The sequence below is a fragment of the Nycticebus coucang genome, chromosome 14 (genome assembly GCF_027406575.1).
Source record: "Nycticebus coucang isolate mNycCou1 chromosome 14, mNycCou1.pri, whole genome shotgun sequence".
Taxonomy (NCBI): domain Eukaryota; kingdom Metazoa; phylum Chordata; class Mammalia; order Primates; family Lorisidae; genus Nycticebus; species Nycticebus coucang.
In genome coordinates this window covers 36743065-36765728 of record NC_069793.1, presented here as the reverse complement: position 1 = coordinate 36765728, position 22664 = coordinate 36743065, and the positions used below count along the sequence as shown (strand labels likewise).

At 34.0% G+C, this 22664-nt stretch overlaps 1 protein-coding gene and 1 non-coding gene across 4 annotated transcripts in view; both read right to left on the bottom strand.

Moving 5' to 3' along the window:
- The window catches only part of KIF18A (kinesin family member 18A), a 102559-nt gene that overhangs the window by 22259 nt on the left and 57636 nt on the right, over window positions 1-22664 (bottom strand). For all 3 annotated transcript variants that reach the window (XM_053561592.1, XM_053561590.1, XM_053561591.1), the window contains exons 12-13: window positions 21160-21281; window positions 17654-17889 (exon numbers count right to left, since the gene is read on the bottom strand). In XM_053561592.1, the coding sequence (XP_053417567.1) occupies window positions 17654-17889; window positions 21160-21281 (358 nt within the window). The remainder of the gene's footprint in view (window positions 1-17653; window positions 17890-21159; window positions 21282-22664) is intronic.
- LOC128566077 (U6 spliceosomal RNA) lies at window positions 2898-3004 on the bottom strand. Its single transcript, XR_008374374.1, has one exon. It is a non-coding gene; the product is annotated as a U6 spliceosomal RNA (small nuclear RNA).

Below are 22664 nucleotides of genomic sequence, written 5' to 3'. Positions count from 1 at the left end.
CATTGGTTCTGTCAATGAACTAACGGTTTGTTGGGGAGAAGAAAGGTACGCTGTGATAAATGCTATATACTGGAATGAAAAAAAAAAAAAAACCCACAGAAAGCCAAAAGAATAGGTGCAGGCAAAGGAGAGATTATTTATTAAAAAGAGAAGTTTTGGTCCAGAAGGTAACATCTGATTTAAACTCTCATCATGGAGAATGATTTAATACTGTAGGATGTAGAACGGAGGGAGAAGCAATAGCATTTGAGATTGATGGAAAACTTTGAAATTGCAGAGGGAAGAAACAGGAACCATATTTAAGAGAAGGTTGGGATACCAGGTGTTAGATGAAAGTGTGTCTGTAGCTTGACACTGGATTGAGAAAGCCTTTGAAGGCTCTCCTAAGAAATCTGTACTTTATTAGGAAGATCACTTTGGTGGCAGTGTGACGGATACATTGTAGAAGGAGGAGACAAGAGATGGAAATTAGTTTAGATGTCATATAATTATTCATTTCTTACATACAACTTTCTCAAAATGTTTTAAAATGAACCAAGAAACATTCCTTTTTTTCTCTTTGTTTTAAATTTCTAAAACACAACTACTGACTGACAATTCGTGTGATTTAAGTGCAGCGGGGGCTATATTTATCATCTTTTTGAAATTTTTCATAGATGGTTTCTCTAAATAAAATAAAGAGACTAGATAACTTATCATTAATGAGTTCAGAATCTCCTCTCTTAAAAACTGAGCAGGCCTTTGGGAAGGGGGTCATCTTTTGATATGCCATGTCATGTGTTCTGAATGACTTTTACCCAGAGGAACTAATTTATCAAAAGTATAAGACTGCAAACATTAAAAGATTTACAGAGCTATGTTAGTATTAAAGCAGAATGCAGTGCTTAGCAAACATGAGTCAGAGGCTGCAAAGTAGAGTTCATGACAGGGAGGCACTGATGAATGGGATTAGATCTAATTGAGGTTTGGTACAAAATGATGGCAAAGATTCGTCTTTTGCCAGAACTTCTGTTAATATGTATGTGAGGAGGTATTTTGGGAAACCATGCTAAATCAAAATTAGTTGGCAAAGTTCTAAAGTGCAATCAAGTATTAATATATGCATTTCAATAAATACTTCTAGCCACAAATGATTGATACAATTACTGTACTAATCATAAATCTGGATTCTTTTTAACTGCCTTGTGACTCACAAAATTCATAGTTGCAAATGATACAGGTGAATGAATTTTAACTATTTATAAGATATGTAACCTTCAGGTACCACAAATTAACCAAACTATTAAACATTTTATAATGCACTTATCAGACACTATTGTAGTTATTGTATTAGTGCCTATACAAATAATGCCAGCTATATACAAAATATTACAAAAATACATTCTCTCATGAATTAAAGGACTCTTATAGTCCTTTACATAAATCTAGCACTTTGAGTAATAGATCACCCATAATCTTTTGATATTTGTCTCTGTGGGAAATAGTAAACAACCAAGTTTCCCTCTCAATGTAATTTCCTCAGTATTCGTACCTTCTTGGCTGAAAACAAGGGACAATGAAAAGAAACTTTTAATTTACAGCAATCTCTGTAGCTATAGATGAATAACTAAGTACTGTCTTCTATACAAAGAGACTAAGGGTCAAACACAATGTATTTAGTGCTATAACTAAGACTTCTATGTGTATTGAAAAATTTAATTTTATTGTCAAGAGAGAAAAAAATACAAAAAATTTAGTTTATAAAATTTTTGCTGTTGGGCAGCTCCTGTGGCTCAAAGGGGTAGGGCGCCGGCCCCAAAGGCCGGAGGTGGCAGGTTCAAACCCAGCCCTGGCCAAAAACTGCAAAAAAAAAAAAAAAAAAAAAAATTTGCAGTTTTATATTTGTTATGTGAAGGATTAGTATAGAAATTTCCTACTTTTACATGAAATTTCTTTGTATTCAACCAATTTTAGGGGAAACCTAAACTCATATGGGAATTATATGAATTATATGTTCAATCAAAATATTTGTACTATATAAGAAACTGGTTATATTAGTATCTCTTTTTTTTTTTATTATGTTTTAAGATAAAACTACTGACATGGGGTACAAAATTTCAAAAAAGGAAAAGCTACAGACAGAAGTATTACTAAATGTGAGTTTCCAGATAGATAATGAGGAAATCTTGACTTTTCATTTAATGTCAGAAATTTTATCAGTTCCATAAATAAACACTGCCATCAGCACCCCCATCCTGCTCAGCCAGCACTCATGAGTGTGCTTCTCTTTTCCAGACCCAAAATAGGGGCATAATTTATTCCAAGTCAATAGGCTTATAGTTTGGAGGGAAAGATTTGAGTTAGATAAATATCTATCCCCAAATCTAAAGTACTGATATCAGCAAAGTATTAAAATGAACAAAATTTACAAAAAATGTACGCTTATTAACTTAAGAAAAAGTTGATATAATAAAAATAAAAATATTATATGTAGGGATATCTTTAATAAAAAAAGTAGAGGATATCTGAAAAAAATTCTGAAAATTTGCTGAATATATAAGAAGATATCGAGACAGGAAGACAAAAACTATTCTAGAGTGAAAAGATTTGATAGTAGAAAAATTTGAAGACTATTAATTTATAAACACTTTAAAAGATTTTACTTCCGTAGAACTAGACAAAGTTTGTTTCATATTCATTTCTTCAGTAAAGCAAAGAACATTTTAAAAACAAAGAATAATGGAGGGGGACTGGCACTGCTATATATCAAAAATTATCAGGTATTAATATAATACCCACTAGTACTAGGATAGACAAATAGGCAAAAGAACAGAAATTCAATAAACAGAATTATATACGACACTTACTATATGTATTATCAAAGATGTAATTAAGGATGAATTGTTTTTTTTTTTAAAAAAAATATGGAACGCTTCACGAATTTGTGTGTCATCCTTGTGCAGGGGCCATGCTAATCTTCTCTGTATCGTTCCAATTTTAGTATATGTGCTGCCGAAGCGAGCACAGGATGAATTGTTAATATATAAATACAATGACAGGCTCCCTTGGGGGGAAAAATGTTAAGATTCTTGCTTGTCATCTTACACCAAAGCAAATTAGGAGAAAATGAAAAAGAAAATTTAAAAACTTGTGGATGGAAAGGACCTTTGAGGAATGATTCCAAAAGCATTGAGAAAAGAAAAAAAGAAAAAGCAGCTATTTTACTATATGAAATATTAAAATTTCAGCATTAAAAAGGACACCTCAAACAAAGGTTAAGAGTTAAGTGATAAAACTTGAATAATATAATTATTCCATGCATATTACAAGCAAGAGTTAAAATCTCTTGATGATTTCAACCACTTTGATGGCTTCAAATACCATCTAAATATTAAAAACTCTCAAATTTATATTTTGGCTTAGACTTCTCTACTGAACTTCAGATTCTTAACTGCCTACATGATGTCTCCACTTGGATATATCTTAGACTTAGACAAATACCACCTCCACCCTGTAAACTATCTGAAGTCCTTCCTTATCTCTTTGAAGGTGACTGTATCCTTTCAGATGCTAACTTCAAAATCCTAGACTCATCCTAGTTCTTTCTTTTCCCCATATTCCAAATCCAATTCAGGAACTCTTGTAGGTTTTACCTACAAAAGATATTAGGATCTGACCACTTCTGACCAACTTCACTGCTACTAACCAGGTCTAAGCAGTGGGTTATTGTATAAGCCTCCTAATGTTTCAACCCATGCCATACACAATCAATTCTCAATACGGCAGCCACAGGGATCTTTTAAAAACATGATTAGGATATGTTATTTTTCTGCCCACATTATGCTATGGCTTCTAGTTTTATCCAGAATAGATTAATTAAATCCTTACAACAGCCTACAAAAATCTACCTCCTTCCCTCTATCTCTACTATCTCCTCACTATTTCCCCCTTTTCCCCTCGAACCAGTTATAAGTCCTGTTGCCATTCTTTTAATATGCCAGACAAATTCCTTTGTCAAAGATTTTATACTGTTCATTCCTTCTATCTAAAAATGATTCTTCTTCCAGATATTCACATAGTTAAACCTATGAATTCCTTCAAATTTTATCAGTGAGATCTTCCCCTGACCATGTTCTTTAAAAATTGCAACCCAAGATTCTTTTTTACTTATTTATTATCTTTATTAGAATGTAAGCTCCAAAAGGGAGTTTGTTTTTAGACCCCCACACCCCTTTTTTAAAGAGACAGTCTCACATCTGACTCCTATGCAGTGGCATGATCACAGCTCAGTGCAGCCTCCAACTCATGGGCTCAAGCAATCTTCCTGCCTTAGTCTTCTGAGTTGCTAGGACTATAGGCTTGTATACCTGGGTATTTTCTTTACTTTGCGTAGTGACAGAGTGTCTGGCTATGTTACCCAGGCCTCAAACTCGGGCCTCAAGTGATTCTTCTGTCTTAGCCTTTCAAAGTGCTGGGATTATAGATGTGAGCCACCATGCCCAGCCTGTTTTATTCTTTGATCCCTAGTATTAGATAAGTACCTGGCACAAAAAAGCTAAATATTGTTGAATGAATGAATAAATATCCTATACTTAAGCTCTTGTAAATAAGTAACACTTTTTACAAAAGCTGACTATACCAGAAAAATGTTCGGCAATTCACAAAGAAGAAAATAGATGTTTAAACAAAGCAAACCGCATTCAACTACAGAAAATAAAAATTGAAAAATGATAGCATTTATGACCATTTAATTGGCAAAGAATCAACCAGAAATTAACAAAGATACAAGAGGGAGAGAAAACCCAGATTATGAAAGATTTAATAGATACATCAAACAACTAGAAGGTACGGACCTTGTTTGGATCCTAATTTGAAATGTCGAAACAATTTATGAGACAACAGAGTAAATTTGAACACTGATGAGCTATTTGATGACATTCGGTACAAAAGGTGGCATTATTCTTTCTTTTATAGACATTTGTGGTAAATAAAAGACATTTGTAAGATTTACTTCAAAATAATGTAGTACAGGAGCTGGGCTAAAGGAAAGCAGACAGAGTTCTCAAGATTAGACATGAGCTGATAACCGTTAAAGTTACAAGATGGGCATGTGGGGCTAATGATAGTTTTTTTGTTTTTTGTAGAGACAGGTCTCACTTTATTATCCTCGGTAGAGTGCCGTTACGTCACAGCTCATAGCAACCTCTAGCCCCTGGGCTTAGGCGATTCTCTTGCCTCAGCCTTCCGAGTAGCTGGGACCAAAGGTGCCCACCACAACGCCCGGCTATTTTTTTGCTGCAGTTTGGCTGGGGCCAGGTTTGAACCCACCACCCTTGGTATATGGGGCTGGCCCCTTACCGACTTGAGCCACAAGCACCACCCTAATGATAGTATTTTTTGTATTTATTTGTGTGCTTGTAATTGATAACTAAAAGTCAAAATGAAAAATATTTTAGCACCAAAAGTTGATGAAAATAAAAGGGAGAAAGGCGCTCACATTAATCTCTTACATAGCTTGTTGGGGTTAAATGATATAATCACATGGGGGAAAGGAGTTACTTGGCAATGTATATTACCAACTTTGAAAAATGTGCACAAACCTTAAGCCAGAAATTACACTGCTAGGAATTTAACTTGGAGATAATCAGACATGAGCACCAATATAAATGTATGTGTGTATACATACATACACACATATATAAACATATACACATGCATATATATTTGGTTACTGAAATATTATTTGTAAAACTTGTAATAAACTTATAAACCTTTAATAAACTTATTAAACAACCTAAATGCTCAAAAATAGAGTACAAGCTAAATTAATAAATGGTTAATCTCATCTGCCTTTGATGAGTACTCAGTGTGTGTGTTTCAAGAAAAAAGAGTGTAGATGATCCAGTAAATACTCTTAAAAAGTCCCTAAAGCAATTGAAAAAAAATATATTCAAATCCCTTAAGATTAAGTGTTTTTAAAACAGTCACATCCCAAAAGGAGGATGTTTTTTTATGTTTATTTTTTTATGCAGTATAACAGAATATATAAAAACAAATCATTGGGGGGGTCAGTCTGCCCTGGACACCACCCCCCAAATCCATTTGATGACTTTAAATTTAACCACAAAAACCACTTAATTATATCTATTCATGAGAATATGAGAAAAAAAGTCAGTGATATATTCATAAGCTTAAAAATGAATGAGACAAATTTGGACTTGGGTTTTGCTAAAGTTGAATCTTTTCAATTCTTTTAAAATTTATTCTATTAATCTTGTTTGCATTCCAAATTCTGAATTTGATTTCTGACATCTCGGCCAGCTGTTTATGAATGGGATCTTCAGTTACATCTGCTATATCTTTATATCTTTCCTTGGGGGGGGGGTTTGATCTATTCTGGTTATTCATGTTACCAGAGTTTTCCGCTGATGCCGCCTCATCATTATTTTACACCATTTGATTTTTCCCCTGGAGCTTTGTGGAGGACCCATACAGTGCTATGGCCTGAGAAACTGGGGACCTATTTTGGTGTGGTGGGGCTAAGTAGTTCTATCTTGTTTTCAGCTGGTCTCTGTTTGACCCTAGTGAAAGAGTTAACACTGGGTTGAAGTCTCAGCTGTGGAGAAATACCAGCAATTAAGTCAACCCGCCCCACACAGGCAACAATTGGAAAAGGAAAATCAAACCTTCCTACAACTACACACCCAGGTCACCACTTAAATAGTCCTCAGGCGATTGGCTCAGTTCAAAAGGTCCAAATCAATTGTCTAAGTCAGCACCTGTCTAAGGTGGGGGAGTTTAAAAGGTCTCTGGCAACTGGATGGCAGGGGTCTAGTGACAACTCAGATATAACTTGCTCTGGTGCTCTGTGAAGTCAGGAGGACCCACCCAGCAAATAGATTAGTCTGGGAAGGTTGATGCCTCCTTCCCACCTTGCACCTCTGTCACACCCAATTACTGATAGCCCGGTAGGGCTTTGACCCAGTTGCCTCTACTGAACAGATACTCCAGGGGTTTGCACCTGCTTGAATCACAAGGAAATCTATATCTGCTCAGCCAGGCTGCTGCGCTCTGCCTCTATCCAGCAGGGGGAGGTGAGGCCTGACAACCTCGGGCGCTTGATGGAGGCTGGGGGGTGTTCACTTAGTTCCAGCCCCACCCCTGATTGATGTTACTGACAGAACAGAACAGAACAACTTTGAGGGAATTTGTTTCTGTCCCTGCGCCTCAGGCCCTGTCTTTGCTCCTGCAGGTTTCTATTCTATCATTTCTAATTTTATAAAATACACTATCTCGGCAATGTTTCGTGTCTCTAGAAATGAGACTATGTTTTATTTTTTTTCTATGAACTACTTCAACATCCTAAGAACAAGAACATCAAATATTTATACGTGGACACATTTATATATACCTTTCCTGTTACTCTTTTTTGACTCTGTTCATAATGCATGCAACATACATAATTCATGAAATAGACAGGATTCACTAAGCAAATAGTTAATCTCTGAAATAATTTGAACAAAATAATAAAATAATAAACCAAGAACAGAACATTCTAAAAACAATGCCTACCTCCTGATATATTCTCAAAAGAAAATACATAATTATAAAACATGACTTCAATAGTCTTTCCTTTCAAAAATATTACAAAACGTAATTAAGAGGTAAATAAATGTTTTGTTTCATTGCTGACAAGCGTAGTCTATGCATTTATACTGTATGTGAAATATGGAGTAATGAGCATCATATAGCAGGTGGTATTTCTTAATCTTGGTGTTAAAATCCTATTTCCTCTCCAACATCTTGAATACATTATAAAAAAAAAGGATCAGGCCCAATAGTTACGAGGAATCTTAAGTGAAACTTAAGTTTTGCCTTCTACCACATTGTATATCAATCTTCACTTTGTATCCCATAAATGTTTACAGTTATAATTTTAATTCGAAATGAAATTAAAAAAACTTGGTTTTGTCTTCCAAATATCTCAACTAGGTCAGGTTTAATGGCAAAAATGCTTTAATAAAAGAAAATAAAATATAAGAAAAAAATACAAGAAACTTCTGCTTATAATAAAGATGTAGCTAATTCAGAACGACTTCTCTTCTGAAGGCAACTAAAAAATCTGGATAAAATGTAATAAAGATCTGTTTGAAGGCACTGGATTGCTAACAAGACTATGAAAAATTATGGGTTAGTATTAAAAGGAAGTTGGAGGCTCAGGACAATAACTTTTGAGATTACAGCTAATTTCCCCATAAAGTTGTTTACCAATGCTAGACAAGGCGGCAGAAAAGCACAGCAACAGTGTGTGAGCTATGTGGGAATCAGAAGTGTCAATAAACGTTTGTACATAGGTATGCAAATGCCTGTTTGGCACTTAAAAAAATTAATCCACATGAAAAAAGCCAACAATCCCTTATATCAATGGGCAAGAGACATGAATAGAACTTTCTCTAAAGACGACAGACGAATGGCAAACAAACACATGAAAAAATGTTCATCATCTCTATATATTAGAGAAATGCAAATCAAAACAACCCTGAGATATCATCTAACCCCAGCGAGAACGGCCCACATCACAAAATCTCAAAACTGCAGATGCTGGCGTGGATGTGGAGAGAAGGGAACACTTTTAGACTGCTGGTGGGACTGCAAACTAGTACAACCTTTCTGGAAGGAAGTATGGAGAAACCTCAAAGCACTCAAGCTAGACCTCCCATTTGATCCTGCAATCCCATTACTGGGCATCTACCCAGAAGGAAAAAAATCCTTTTACCATAAGGACACTTGTACTAGACTGTTTATTGCAGCTCAATTTACAATCGCCAAAATGTGGAAACAGCCTAAATGCCCACCAACGCAGGAATGGATTAACAAGCTGTGGTATATGTATACCATGGAATACTATTCAGCCATTAAAAAAAATGGAGACTTTACATCCTTCGTATTAACCTGGATGGACGTGGAAGATATTATTCTTAGTAAAGCATCACAAGAATGGAGAAGCATGAATCCTATGTACTCAATTTTGATATGAGGACAATTAATGACAATTATGGTTATGGGGGGGGAAACAGAAAGAGGGAAGGAGGGAGGTGGGTGGGGCCTTGTTTTGTGTCACACTTTATGGGGGCAAGACATGATTGCAAGAGGGACTTTACCTAACAATTGCAATCAGTGTAACCTGGCTTATTGTACCCTCAATGAATCCCCAACAATAAAAAAAAAGAAAAAAAAAAAAAAAATTAGCATGCATATGAGGAAATGAGACCACATGAAAGAAAACCAGCAAAAACTGATAACAGAAACAGACTCATAGACAAATAGATTCTTTGGTATCTATAGAGGATTGGTTCCAGGACTCCTGTGGATACCCATATCTATGGATACTAAAGTCCCATAAAGAAAATGGTGTAACATTTACATCTAACCTATGCAATCCTTCTATATACTTTAAATCATCTCTAGATTACTTATAATACTTAATATGATGCAACTTCTATGTAAATAGTTATTATACCGTTTTGCATATTGTGTTGCATAAGGTATAATGACAAAAGAAGTCTGCATGTATTCAACACAGATGCAACCATTCAATTTATTGTTTTTCTAAATACTTTTGATCTGTGGTTGGTTGAATCCATTGATATAGAACCTACAGATATGTTTCAGAAAGAGATGACAATATTTTCTCTTTTAGTATTAAAAAGAAAAATTTTAGTATGCTTTTTAGTATAATGTTTTATACTGAATGTTTCATCAAATATCAACGAAATCTTTGGATAATTATACCTATTGTGTTTAAAAAGAATTTTTGCAAAGAATGGGAGCTATGAAAAGGACTCAAATGAAAATTCTAGAACTGAAAAACAGTAAGTGAAATTAAGAACTTAATGGACTCAAGAGCAATTTGATAAACTGCTGGATATGAGAAAAGAAACTAGCTAGTGAGAGAGAAAAGTATTAAAAAGTATCAAGAGTAAAAGGCATAGACAATACGATGAGATGGTACCACGCAATATAACTGGAGTCCCAGAAGTAGAGGAGTGAGCAAAAGTGGTATAAGCAATATTTGAAGAGATAATGGTTAGAAACTTTACAAAATGAATGAAAAAATAATGCAGATACAAATACAGAAAGCCCTATAAATCCATATAATAAAAGTAAAAATAAAATCAATTACGTACAATATAGCAAAACTACTAAAATCTAAGATTATAAGAAAATATTTCAAGAAGCCAGAAATCAGATTACATTCCAAGGAGTAACACTTAAAATAAATCTGATTTCAATGTAACTTTACTTTTAGGGTAGCCACTAAAAGAATATTAAGCTTCCAAGTGTTATGTATAATTATATTTGCTTATTACAAATATACATTTTATATAAATATATTTATTTATAAATTTGTAAATTTTACGTACAAATATATTTATTTATTTATTTTTTGAGACAGAGTCTCACTTTGTTGTCCTCGGTAGATTGCCGTGGCATCATAGCTCACAGCAACCTCCAACTCTTGGGCTTAAGTAATTCTCTTAACTCAGCCTCCCAAATAGCTGGGACTATAGGCGCCCGCCACAATGTCCAGTTATTTTTTGTTACAATTCCCATTGCTGTTTTAGCTGGCCAGGGCTGGGTTTGAACCCTCCACCCTTGGTATATGGGGCTGGCGCCCTATTCACTGAACCAGAGGCACTGCCCTTACAAATATATTTAAATAAAATTTATATTTATATATATACAACTTAGAAGCTATATACATTTTTATATTCTTTCTTCCCACACATGAAAGTACAAGAATTAAGAACTTAGAATAACCAGGACAATTAGAAAATTGCTAGATGGTAGATTTAAATCCAAATATCAATAAATTCATCAAGTACAAAAAGAATAAATAGTTTATTTAAAAGATAAATACTGAGAGAACAAAAAAGCAAACCCCAACTCTGTGCTGTTTATAAGAGATACATCTGGAATATAAAATACAGAAAGGTTAAAAGTAAAAGAACTAGAGAAAAGACAAACCATGAAAACTCTAGGCCAATGAATGGTGGGAAAGCTATAATAAAGTAAACTTAAAGTCATGTAAAATTATTAGAAGAAGGGCATTTTATAATAGTAAAAGGAAGAAGTAACGATCCTGAAATACATTAATGTAATATACTCTCAAAATATAGAAAACAAAAATAAAGAGAAATGGTCCCTACCCCTAAAGAAGTCCATGCCTTAGCTTCTGGATTCTGGGAATATGTTATATTACTAGCAAAAGAGATTTTGTAGATGAAATTACAATTATGGAATTTAAACTAGAGAAAATGATCCTAGATTATCTGGTGCACCCAATCTAATCATGCAGACCCTTAAAGGTAGAAAACTTTCTCTAATTAGAAGCAGGAGAGATGAGGCAGAAGGAAAAGTCAGAGAGCTTTAACACACGAGGATGTGATATGCCTTTTTGGCTAGAAAATGAAGTGATAAAGTCAACCTCGAGCTCGGGAATATGGGCAAACTCTAGAAAATGAGCATGGCCCGCAACAAGCTAGAAAAAAGAGATCCCATCTTGAATTCTGCTAACAACCAAGTGAACCACATCCCCCTACAAAAATCTCCAGATAAGAGAATCAACTGGCTGACTTTTGCTTTTGGCCTTATTGAGCATGCTAGAATTGACCTAGAGAACAGTGAGATAATAAAAGTTGTTTTAAGTTGATAAGTTTACATTAACATGTTATAGCAACCAGAGAAAACAGAACAAAGTAAAAAGATCTACCATTATGGCTGGAATTTATAATAGGTCTCCTTAGTATACAATGGAACATGCATACAAAAATAAGTCAATAAGGAACACAATCAATTTAACCTAACTGACTTGTATAGAAAAGTTAAACCAATGACTACAAAATATAATATATATTCTTTAAAAGCATATTTGAGACAGTTACACCAGGTAACTATATGCTGGGTGTAAAGAAAATCTCCACAAACTTCAAAGGATTGAAACCATACAATAAAACTTGTTGTTTTCACTAAGAATTCAATTAAAGTAGAAATCAATTATCAAAAAATAGGCCAAAAAAAAAAAAAAAGCCATCATATTTTGATAGTCAGAAATGCTGCATGGCTCTAAGAAGAAATTACAATAGAAATTAAAAAAATATTTTGAACTGAATAACAATGAAAAATACTATATATAAAAACCATGAGCTGAAGTTAAAGCTGTTTTAAGAGGGAAATCTATTGCCATAAATGCATAAATTAGAATAAGGCAAAAATTAATGCATAAAACATTATGTTACTCAGTAGAAACAAAACGGAAACATAAACCTAATGAAAGTAGAAGGAAGAAAACAGTAAGGGTAAAGAGCAGAAGCAATCAAATAGGAAACAAACTTCTACAATGAAACAGAAAGCAAACATCCCAGAGGAAAAAACAATAAAATATATATTTAAGTGACAATTCTAACAAGAGAGATCACATATAGGAAGAAATAGAAGAAAATACACAAATCTACAGATATCTGCCTCATCCCCCTCTTAAAATCTATCGACAGAATATCAGGGATAGGAAAAAAGCAATGGATGCCAACAGTAGAAACTTGGTATTTTTTGGAGGTTGGAAAGCAGATGGATTAGATTAATGGGAAAAGTGGAAGAGAAAAATCATGACCCCAGCCATTATGCATATGTGAAAACTGCTCTTCTCAAACTTGTTACAACAAACTAGAGAACAGGCTATGATTGACCCCGAGAATAACATATTAAATACTCAATATTTGACTGTGGTGTAATGTTCCAAATTAAAATTCTCTAAACAAAGTGGACATTTCTTGTAACAGCATTACAGACAATGAAGAGTGAAACTTTGGGAAGATTCAGACTTCAAGAAAACAAAAATGTTAGAGGTGAGAGAGGGAAGCAGAGGGCAGCTGTGACCAGAAGTGAGACTCTAAGCACTCTATCCTTATAGTACAGTGTTCCTTATTTTTGCAGATGTGAGATTGCCTGTTGACCTCCTAAAGGGAAGCCTAAAGGCTGACATGACCCATCATTCACTTACCAAAAGCTCATACATAGTCTGCTTATTCAGGAAAAAGACCAGTTGAAGAAACAGAATTATTCAGCTACTGAAGCAGCCAGAGAACAACCAATCATAAATCAGTCTAGTCTTATTAATAAATATGTATGATGGTAAAGTTTCACTAGAAGGCTGAGGAAAATCAACAGCTTGAAAGAAAAGGATCCAGAGGCAACATGAGTAATGAAGGAAAACGTAAAAAAAAAAAATTCAACTAGTATCGTGAGAAAAAAACATTGTATTCAAATAATTTAAGATACATTTCCAATCAAAAAAAGAAACAGGTACTGAAAATTAAAACTGCATTTAGTGAAAGAATAAAAAATTAAAGCTAAATAATGTAATGAATAGAAGTGAAGACAAAATTCATAATGTGGATGTCAGGAAAAAAATGCACTGCTAAAAAACTTAAGAAAAATACAGGCGAATAGTTTTATAATGTTATGGCGGGAAAGACTTTCCTCAGAAACACATACAATTTGGAAAGCATAAGGAAAACTACTATGGCTTATTTCTCTTGGGACCACTCTTTGTAATATAAATTTTGTTAGGAAACTGAGCATTTCCTACTAAATATTTAAGTTTCATAGTGACAGCATCACTTCTTCTAAGTCTTTAAATCTTGCTATAGATACATGTCTTTTGTCATTTCTAACACATGTTTATACTCTAGGTCTTCCTTAAGTAGGTTAGAATTTTTTTATCAATGTTTTTCCTTCCTATTAGCCTTTGAAAAGAACCAGCTTTTAGATATATTTGTTTTTTTCTACAATTTAAAAATTTCTGCATTCAATATTTTCTACCTTTATTTTTATTCTTTCTTCTTAGCCTCTCGCTCAATTTTTCTTGTTTTGAGATTAATTAAAATGAAAAAAATTGTTTACATTATTTTCTTGTTAAATAACAAAGGAATTGAAAAACCAAATCTTTTTCTTTTAATTTTTTTGAGATAGAGTCTCAAGCTGTCACCCTGGGTAGAGTGCTGTGGTGTCACAGCTCACAGCAACCTCAAACTCTTGGGCTTAAGCTAGTTTCTTGCCTCAGCCTCCCAAGTAGCTGGGATTACAGGCGCCCACCACAATGCCTGGCTATTTTTAAATTTTTTTTTTGGTTGCAGTTGTCATTGTTATTTAGCTGGCCCAGGTTGGGTTTGAACCCGCCACCCTTGGTGTATGTGGCTGGCTCTATAACTACTGTACTATGGGCGCCGAGCCCTAAATTTTTTTGAGTATAGATTTTAGTACCCTTCCTAATTGTTTTTTTTATATATTTTGTAATTGTATTCTTGATTTTGTTATTTTTGAGGAATTCTAATTAGTACTATTAATTTTCAAACATGGAAGATTTTGGTCACCTTTTAATTTGCTTCTAATTTTGTTTGACTATGAACAAAACATGTACTCTATAAAAATCTCTATAGAGGGAGAAAAAGGAGCAGATGGAAGAGTTAATATTATTAAACAAATAGTAAAAGACTGTTTCCTTGAGGTCAAGGAAAATTTGAATTTACAGAATTAAAATCCCCATTAAATTTCAGACAAGATTGATGAAATCTACTCAAAGGCACAGCTTGATAAAATGACTGATACATTGATTACTTATAATTGATGTACACAAAAAATATGTATTAATTTACTGAGGATGTAAGTTTCTTTTTTTTTTTTTTTTTTTTTTTAGAGACAGAGTCTCACTTTATGGTCCTCGGTAGAGTGCCGTGGCCTCACACAGCTCACAGCAACCTCCAACTCCTGGGCTTAAGCGATTCTCTTGCCTCAGCCTCCCGAGTAGCTGGGACTACAGGCGCCCGCCACAACGCCCGGCTATTTTTTGGTTGCAGTTTGGCCGGGGCCGGGTTTGAACCCATCACCCTCGGTATATGGGGCCGGTGCCTTACCGACTGAGCCACAGGTGCCGCCCAAAATCAAACTTAAGTATCATTGCTTTATTTAAATTCAAAGCTTGCTATTAGATTTCGTCAATTCTTAAAGACATATACTGAAATCTACTGTAATCGTATTTTTTGAGTGTTTGTTTCTATAAAATTATTCCTTTATATTTAAGGTGGTATGTTATTCCTTTAGATTTTTTGAGTGTTTGTTTTTATAAAATTATTCCTTTATATTTAAGATGTATGTTATTCCTTTATATTTTAAGGTGGTATGTTATTTGTGTATACAAAATCATAATTATATTTTATTAAATTGTGTCTTTTTCATTGTCCAATATCTATCTTTCTTTATCCTGTTTAGTGTTATTAAGTTTCAATTCTACTACACAGAAATTTGTTTTTTCATTTTCGGTTTCTTTTTATTTGCATTTGTCTGATATATCTGGGTCTATTGCTTAATTTCAAACATTTTTTTAAAAAGCACTTATGTTCCACATTCTTAGTATATAATTATCCATTTAGATTTATAATCTATTTACACATGGCAAGACTTATTGTTCATTATTATAACCTCCTTAATTTCTCCTTTATCCACTCTTGAGGTTACTATTTGGCTCATTTATTAGTTAATTAGAGTTTCCATGTTTAAGTATCCTCCTTATATTTAAGCTCATGTATAATATCTATCTTCTCCATTGCTCTTTGTTAGACTCATGTTTTTTCGTTTTGATTTTCTTCTATCTGAAAGAAGGTCAGATGGGGACTCAGGTCACATTCCTGGAGATCCACATTTCATACTGATCTAGTGAGTGGTAGAAATGAAGGGTAAGTAGGCTCAAATTTGAGCTGGTGATGGAGTTCCCTGAAGAAGAAGTAGAGGAAGTCTCTTTGCTCCCAAGACTTCTTTTTTTGTTTCTTTTTTTTTGTTTTTGGCCAGGGCTGGGTTTGAACCCGCCACCTGTGGCATAGGGGTCTGGTGCCCTACTCCTTTGAGCCACAGGTGCTGACCTGTTCCCAAGACTTCTTACTCTTCCCACCTCAGGCACAGGAGGGCACAGCACATTTTTCAAACATTCCCAGGTCTTCTGAGTACTTAGGGAGTATCAGACATAATATGGTGAATATTAGCTTTCCTGAGTCTAGAAAGTCCATGGGTTTTTACGGTCAGGTTGTTAATGAAGATCCCTGGTATTCTTTATTTTATTAGAAGGCTCAAAGTCTTAAGGCACCTGTTCTGTGCATGCAAAAGAAAGCCTATGTGTTCTCACAGAAAACAAGGTCTTATTTGTTAGCCAGTATACATTTGGCTCATATAAGAAAAACTCACTGTAGTGGGTAACAGTGAGTAAGAAATACCTTCATGTTGCCAGATTCTCAGAAAACTCTCCATAATGAAAATATAGACAGATTTAACCTTACAAAAGTTAAAAATCCAGTACAACTAAACTATTGAGAAACAAAGTTAAGAAAAATAAAACAGGAACAAATCAATAAGCAGTCATTATACACTGAGTGCCAAGCAAACAAACAAAACCCCCCACCAAACAAGAGAACTCCACTATCACAAATGAGCAACGGATACATTAGAGAAGACGAAACACCCTCATTAGTAATTGAAGAGCTACAAATTTTAAACAGATATACACTATTATTAGACCTGCTGCTATTATTTTGGGTTTAGATAAAGATGAAACAGGTATTCTTACATACACTAGGTATAGAAAACATTTGTTTGGATGGCAATTTGACTGGATGCATTTAAAAATTAATTATCTATCCTCTAACCTGGCAAAACAGCTTTTAGGAATGTGAATGCATAAAAGTGAATACGCAGACATTTTTTTCTGATGCACTATTCACTAGTAGAACGAAGGTTAAGTAATCCATGGCATATTTATTCTCTAGATTCTCAAAATATAAAAAAAAAGGAGTAAGGGAGATGCTTCATGGTACCCTTTAATGTTTATAAAATAAACAAATAAATAAGTAAACAACAAATAAAACAAAAACACTTGCAGAACAATATGTATAATGTGCTAGCGTTTATGTGAAACCTAACAAAAAGCTAACGTTATATTACACAAACATATCTGTACTATGCACACACACACACACAGAAACAGCAAGATAATCAAATCTTTATCAATATTTATCCATGAGACAGGACATTTTGAGGGGGAAATGAACAGGGAATTCTATTTTTTTTTTCTATTTTTGATCCCCTCCTCTTACAGAAATTCTACTTCTTGTGTTATGTTCTGCTTTATTGCCTGAATTTTCTTTAATCGAGATTGTATGTTAACTTTCCAATTAAAATGTCCCACATTTATTTTTATGAGACAGATATCAACTGATCTGCCAATAGAAAAATAGTAAATTTTACAGTGTTCATGTATTAAAAATATAATATTAGCTATAATCTCCAGTCTTTGATAAAGGATAATTTTAAAGAAAGATGAGAAGTAAAATCATTTCATCAAAAATGCTAAAATTAGTTTTACTATTAATGTTATTAGAAGATGAGTATATATTTGTTCTTATAGCCTTAGAAGATACTGGTTACTGAAATGACTCTGAAGCTGATTTTCCCTTTAATTCTCACAAAATATCCAAATGTATTTAAAAATTAACTGTTTTGTAAATTGATACGTAAAGGCTTTCTTTAGAAATTGTTACTATTTATTTAATAAACCAAAAGCCATACTTACAACAAAGAGTAGACTGAACTGCTCCAAGTTGTGGAAAGGTCATAAGAACAGAAATCCCTGGTAGATCGTTTGGCTTTGGATGTTCAATAGTTTGGTCAGCCCAAACAACCACTTTTTTCCTCTCTACCAAATGTTCAATTTCTTTGAAGTCAGACTCAAAAGCATCATTTGACAGGCCAGCTTCTTTTAATGTGCAGTATTGTTTTCTTAGGGTTGGAAGTAAAGCATTCAATACTCTACATGAAGATGACAAGAAAAATAAATACTAAATTTTAAATACATTATTATAGTTCTTTTACATAACACCTAAAGTATTAGCATATCATTAAAATGACTCCCTGTGTATGTTTCCTTTTACAATATGTTATTTCAGAAATATACTTCAACATATTCTTAATAAATTAAGTACAGAGTGGAAAGAATCTTGAAAAGGATTCTAGTTTCAGGTAGTTTTCACTTATTTCTATATGACCCTGAACAAGGTAAAAAACTGAAGTTTCTCATCTATGATGTTGGAGACAACCAGATAGCCACTGCTTATGATAGGAGATTGTTTTGAGTACTAAATGAGCTAAATATACATAAAAGCTTTTTGCAAAAAGTGGATTTCCAATCCAGATATTGCTATTATTACTAATTATCATGAGATTGAAATGAAAAGTTAACATACTATGTCAAACGATGAGACTCTTTATCTTTTGTATAACATGAAGACACACATATACATACATACATACACAAAAGAACAAAGCCTAACCCCTTTTTAAGTTAAATGGTCTAAAGCAATGGCTTTTCACAATGGGATTCAAAGGGGTTTCAAAAAGAAGAGTTGTGGACAAGGATGGTAGTTAGGAAAAATCATTAGGGCACCAGATTCTTGATTATGACTCAAAATCTCTCCTATACACATTACCAATAAGAGCAGCACTGAATGTATCTTTTTATGTCTAAGACTTCTGTGTAAGTGTTCACCGAAGAAATGTCACAGCTAAACACATATATTTATACACTAATTTATACACTAAGAACAAATAATGGTTCTTTTTTTTTTTTTTTTTTTTGTTTTTTGGCCAGGGCTAGGTTTGAACCTGCCACCTCCAGCATATGGGACCAGTGCCCTACTCCTTGAGCCACAGGCACCACCCCAAATAATGGTTCTTAACTTTTATATAAAGGAAGATGCCTAACAACATGAATGATCCTGAAATGATTCAATCCTAAGGCAGACAATGGACTCATTAAATAAAGGAGAATGGAACCATTTTAAGTATAGATAGGGCAGTGGGAAAAGAAAAATTAGACATTAATTTTAATATACAAGGAAATAACCATGTTAATACCTAGTAGTCTTTTTTTTTTGAGACACAGTCTCACTTTGTTACCCTCAGGAGAGTGCCATGGCATCACAGCTCACAGCAACCTCCAACTCTTGGGCTCAAGCGATTCTCTTGCCTCAGCCTCCCGAGTAGCTGGGACTATAGGCACCCACCACAAGGCCTCGCCATTTTTTAGAGACGAGGTCTCGCTCTTGTTCAGGTTGGTCTCCAACCTGTGAGCTCAGGGCAATCCACCTGCCTGGGCCTCCCAGAGTGGTAGGATGACAGGCGTGAGCCACAGTACCTGGCCTAAGTACCTAGCAGTCTTAAATATTTACCTAGAAAAAGAATCTGCAATCTTTTTCTTTTTGGTGGGTGTTGGTCGGTGGTATGCCATTTATGTAGGTAACAAGTTTGGAGAAAAGTTATTAATCAAAAAGTCAATAAAACAATTATTTATTGAGCACCAACACTAATCAAGTACTGTACTGAGGCATTAATATAGTAGATCTGAGACTGCCAAGGAAGCCTTGCTTGCATGGTTGTCCATTGGATGGCACCTTAAATCATTAATTTGGGGGAGGGTTTCCATCATTTCCATAACTGATAAGAGCGGCTCATTGTATTTATGCTGAAAAATCTGTTTCCCTTCTGAAAAGCCTAGAATTTTGGTACTTGTTAGGCAGAGGGTGACTGGTACAACCAGGCCCCCGTAGAAATCCAGGCACTGAGTCTCTAAAAAGCTTTCAAAGCAGACAGCATTTTACCTGTGCTGCTACATTTTTGGCTAGAAAAATTATGCACATTCTGTATGACTCCACTGGAAGAGGACTCTTGAACGTTACGCATGATGTCCTCCAGAATTTGCTCCCTGTGACTTTTCCCTTTGCTGCTTTTGCTTTGTATCCTGTTGTTCTAATAAATCGTAGCTGTTAGTACAAATAAGATGAGTCTTGTGAGTCTTCCTACTGGGTCACTGAACCTGGAAACGGTCTTAGGGACCCGTGGCAAAAGTATTATATCATGTTATTTATTTTTATGCTATTTAATCTTTTCAAAACTTTTATGATATAATCTATCATTACATATAAGGAAAATAAGGCTTAACAAGGTTAAATAATTAATACTAGGTTATATTGCTAATATAAGCTAGAATTCAAAAATAATTCTAAAACTCCTATTATTTCTACTATGTCACATTGCTTCTGTAATGTTCTGGTTTACCAATTTTCTAAATAAATCAGTTAGCCTGAGTCCTTTATTATCCATTTTAAGGTAAAAGGTTATCTTAAGTGTACTAATCTGTGTCTGATATAGGAAATATAGTACGGTGAAAATAAATTAGTATTTCTTTGATGACTTCAGCTCTTAGAGGTAGTTTGTGTGCTAGGAAATGAATGTTCGTTCAATGTTCATTCTAGGCGTACATATAGAAAGGATGGGGAGATTAGTTTGGGCTTCCATCCACAGAAAAATATCTTCCTTAAGTTTTTCTTTTCCTTTTACTTCTTTTTTTTAAAAATAGCTATACAAATATAATTTCCTTTAAATCAAAAGTATGGAAGATTAATTACCATTTGAGAACACTATAGATTTCTAGCATATCAGAAAGCTCTTAAGAAAAATAAATCCCACAATTTTATACCAAAGACATAAAAGTGATACTTCAGGAGTTGACTGACCTGCCCAAGGTGACAATGAAAGATTAAGCCATACTTGTTTTTACTACTATGTTTTTAAAATTAAATGACTAACATGTTACTATTGAGCTAGTAAAGACTGCATAAAAGAGCTCTGATAGTATCACAGAAAAATTAGGATACCTGATATTTAACAACTTCATTGTAATAACAAAAAATTATTCTAGAATTATGAATAATTAACAATTGCCTGCTTAAAAGTTGAATTGGCATTAATAGTGATAGATTTAAGAGGGGATATGGATGGACAGAAGACAGAGGTGGAAGATAGACTCCTGTTCACTGTATATGTATTTAAATACATAGTATATAGTGAACAACACGTTCCTCTTTCCCTTCTGAATGATTTCTGATGCTGGCAGACACTTAAAAACACTGCATCCCATACCAGATAAAACTCAACTATCTAGCAGTGGAAACTGAACCTTGATACTTCATTTACTTTAGTTCATAGTATTAAATTGTAAAACAGGTAAATACATGTACTTACGCCTCAGTCTGCCTGTGTTGTTGTTCCTGAAGGCAAGCAAGATCCATCATATGCCTAATTTGTGCTTTCAAATCTTTGTTCTGGAGATGCAAATGGTGACAGTGAAGATCTTTTTTGAGTTCCTAAAGGAAAAAAAGGCAAAATATATCTTAGACTCTTTTAATATTAAAATTAAATCAGTTTCAATAAAATTTATATTCATACCAATACTTTTCATTATTTTGTATAATAAATGATATGTTTAGAAACAATTTGAAAAATAAGAGTTCTGGTATAGGTGGTCTAAAATATACAAGCAAGATCAGGTTTCAAGATTCCTCAGAAACTGAATGTTAGGAATTAAGAAATTTTGCTATGATGACAGCTTTTTGGTCTATCCAATTTGTTTATAATGTGAAAGTACATAAATATGGCCAGTTTTTGCTTAACTGTCACTGCCCCAGGGGAGGCTTTGAGTATTATAGTTAAAAATTAGGGTGGCGCCTGTAGCTCAAGGGCGCCAGTCCTATATGCCGGAGGTGGTGGGTTCAAAGCCAGCCCTGGCCAAAAACCAAAAAAAAAAAAAAAATATATATATATATATAGTTAAAAATTAATACATTCTACCCCCTAATTCTGTCAGAGCATTTATCAGTAACAATGTCATTTCTTTACAGTTTGTCTGTACCTGAACATACAGTTTACCACCAGGACAGGGACTGTGTCAGATTAGTTCAGTGTTACAGCATACGGCATCAGGGGTTGTGTGCAATAAAAATTTCTTGCCCGCTTCCACCCTTGGTATAAGCTTCAACCTAGGTAAAAGTGTGAAAATATCTTTTGTAGGTTCCATTTTTCCTAAGCCTGAGCTAACTGTCCTTTAATTTGCCACCTAAAATTATGTCTTTCCTCAAATCTACTAAACCTTACGCACAGACAACATTGGCTAAGTATTACACTCACTAAAGGATGAATGGATTCGCAACCCAATAACATTCTTAGAATCTTTAATTGGGAAAATTTTAGTCAGTAGAATGAAAAATTCTGAACATTTTTAATGGCTAAGACAGCAACCCCATACTCAAGGGAGCTATACCTAGAAACTTTCTCCTAGGGATAATTGTCATATCCCCATAAACCCATAATCCATTTTAGCTTTAGGTTAGGAAAACAACACAAAACATACTTTATATATTTATTTAAGAATATTAAAATTAAGTCAATTTTAATAAAACTCCTTCCCAACCTGCATTTCACTCTTTGATTCTCTAAAAGCTATTTTTCTTTTAAAAAATATTTCCTATGCCAGTGATAGGGACTATAACTGAGAAACAATGTAATTCTCTTTGAGATATATTAGGAGCTATTTATGGAGCCAGGATAATATAGTTAGAGCCCCTGACCCATTTGCCATATGATTTCAGAGATGGGCTTAACCTTAAAACAAATCCTAACTTAAGACTAATATATGGCCTTTATAGAGATCAGTTTACTTGACTAAAATTTTAGAGGACATGATCCGTTTA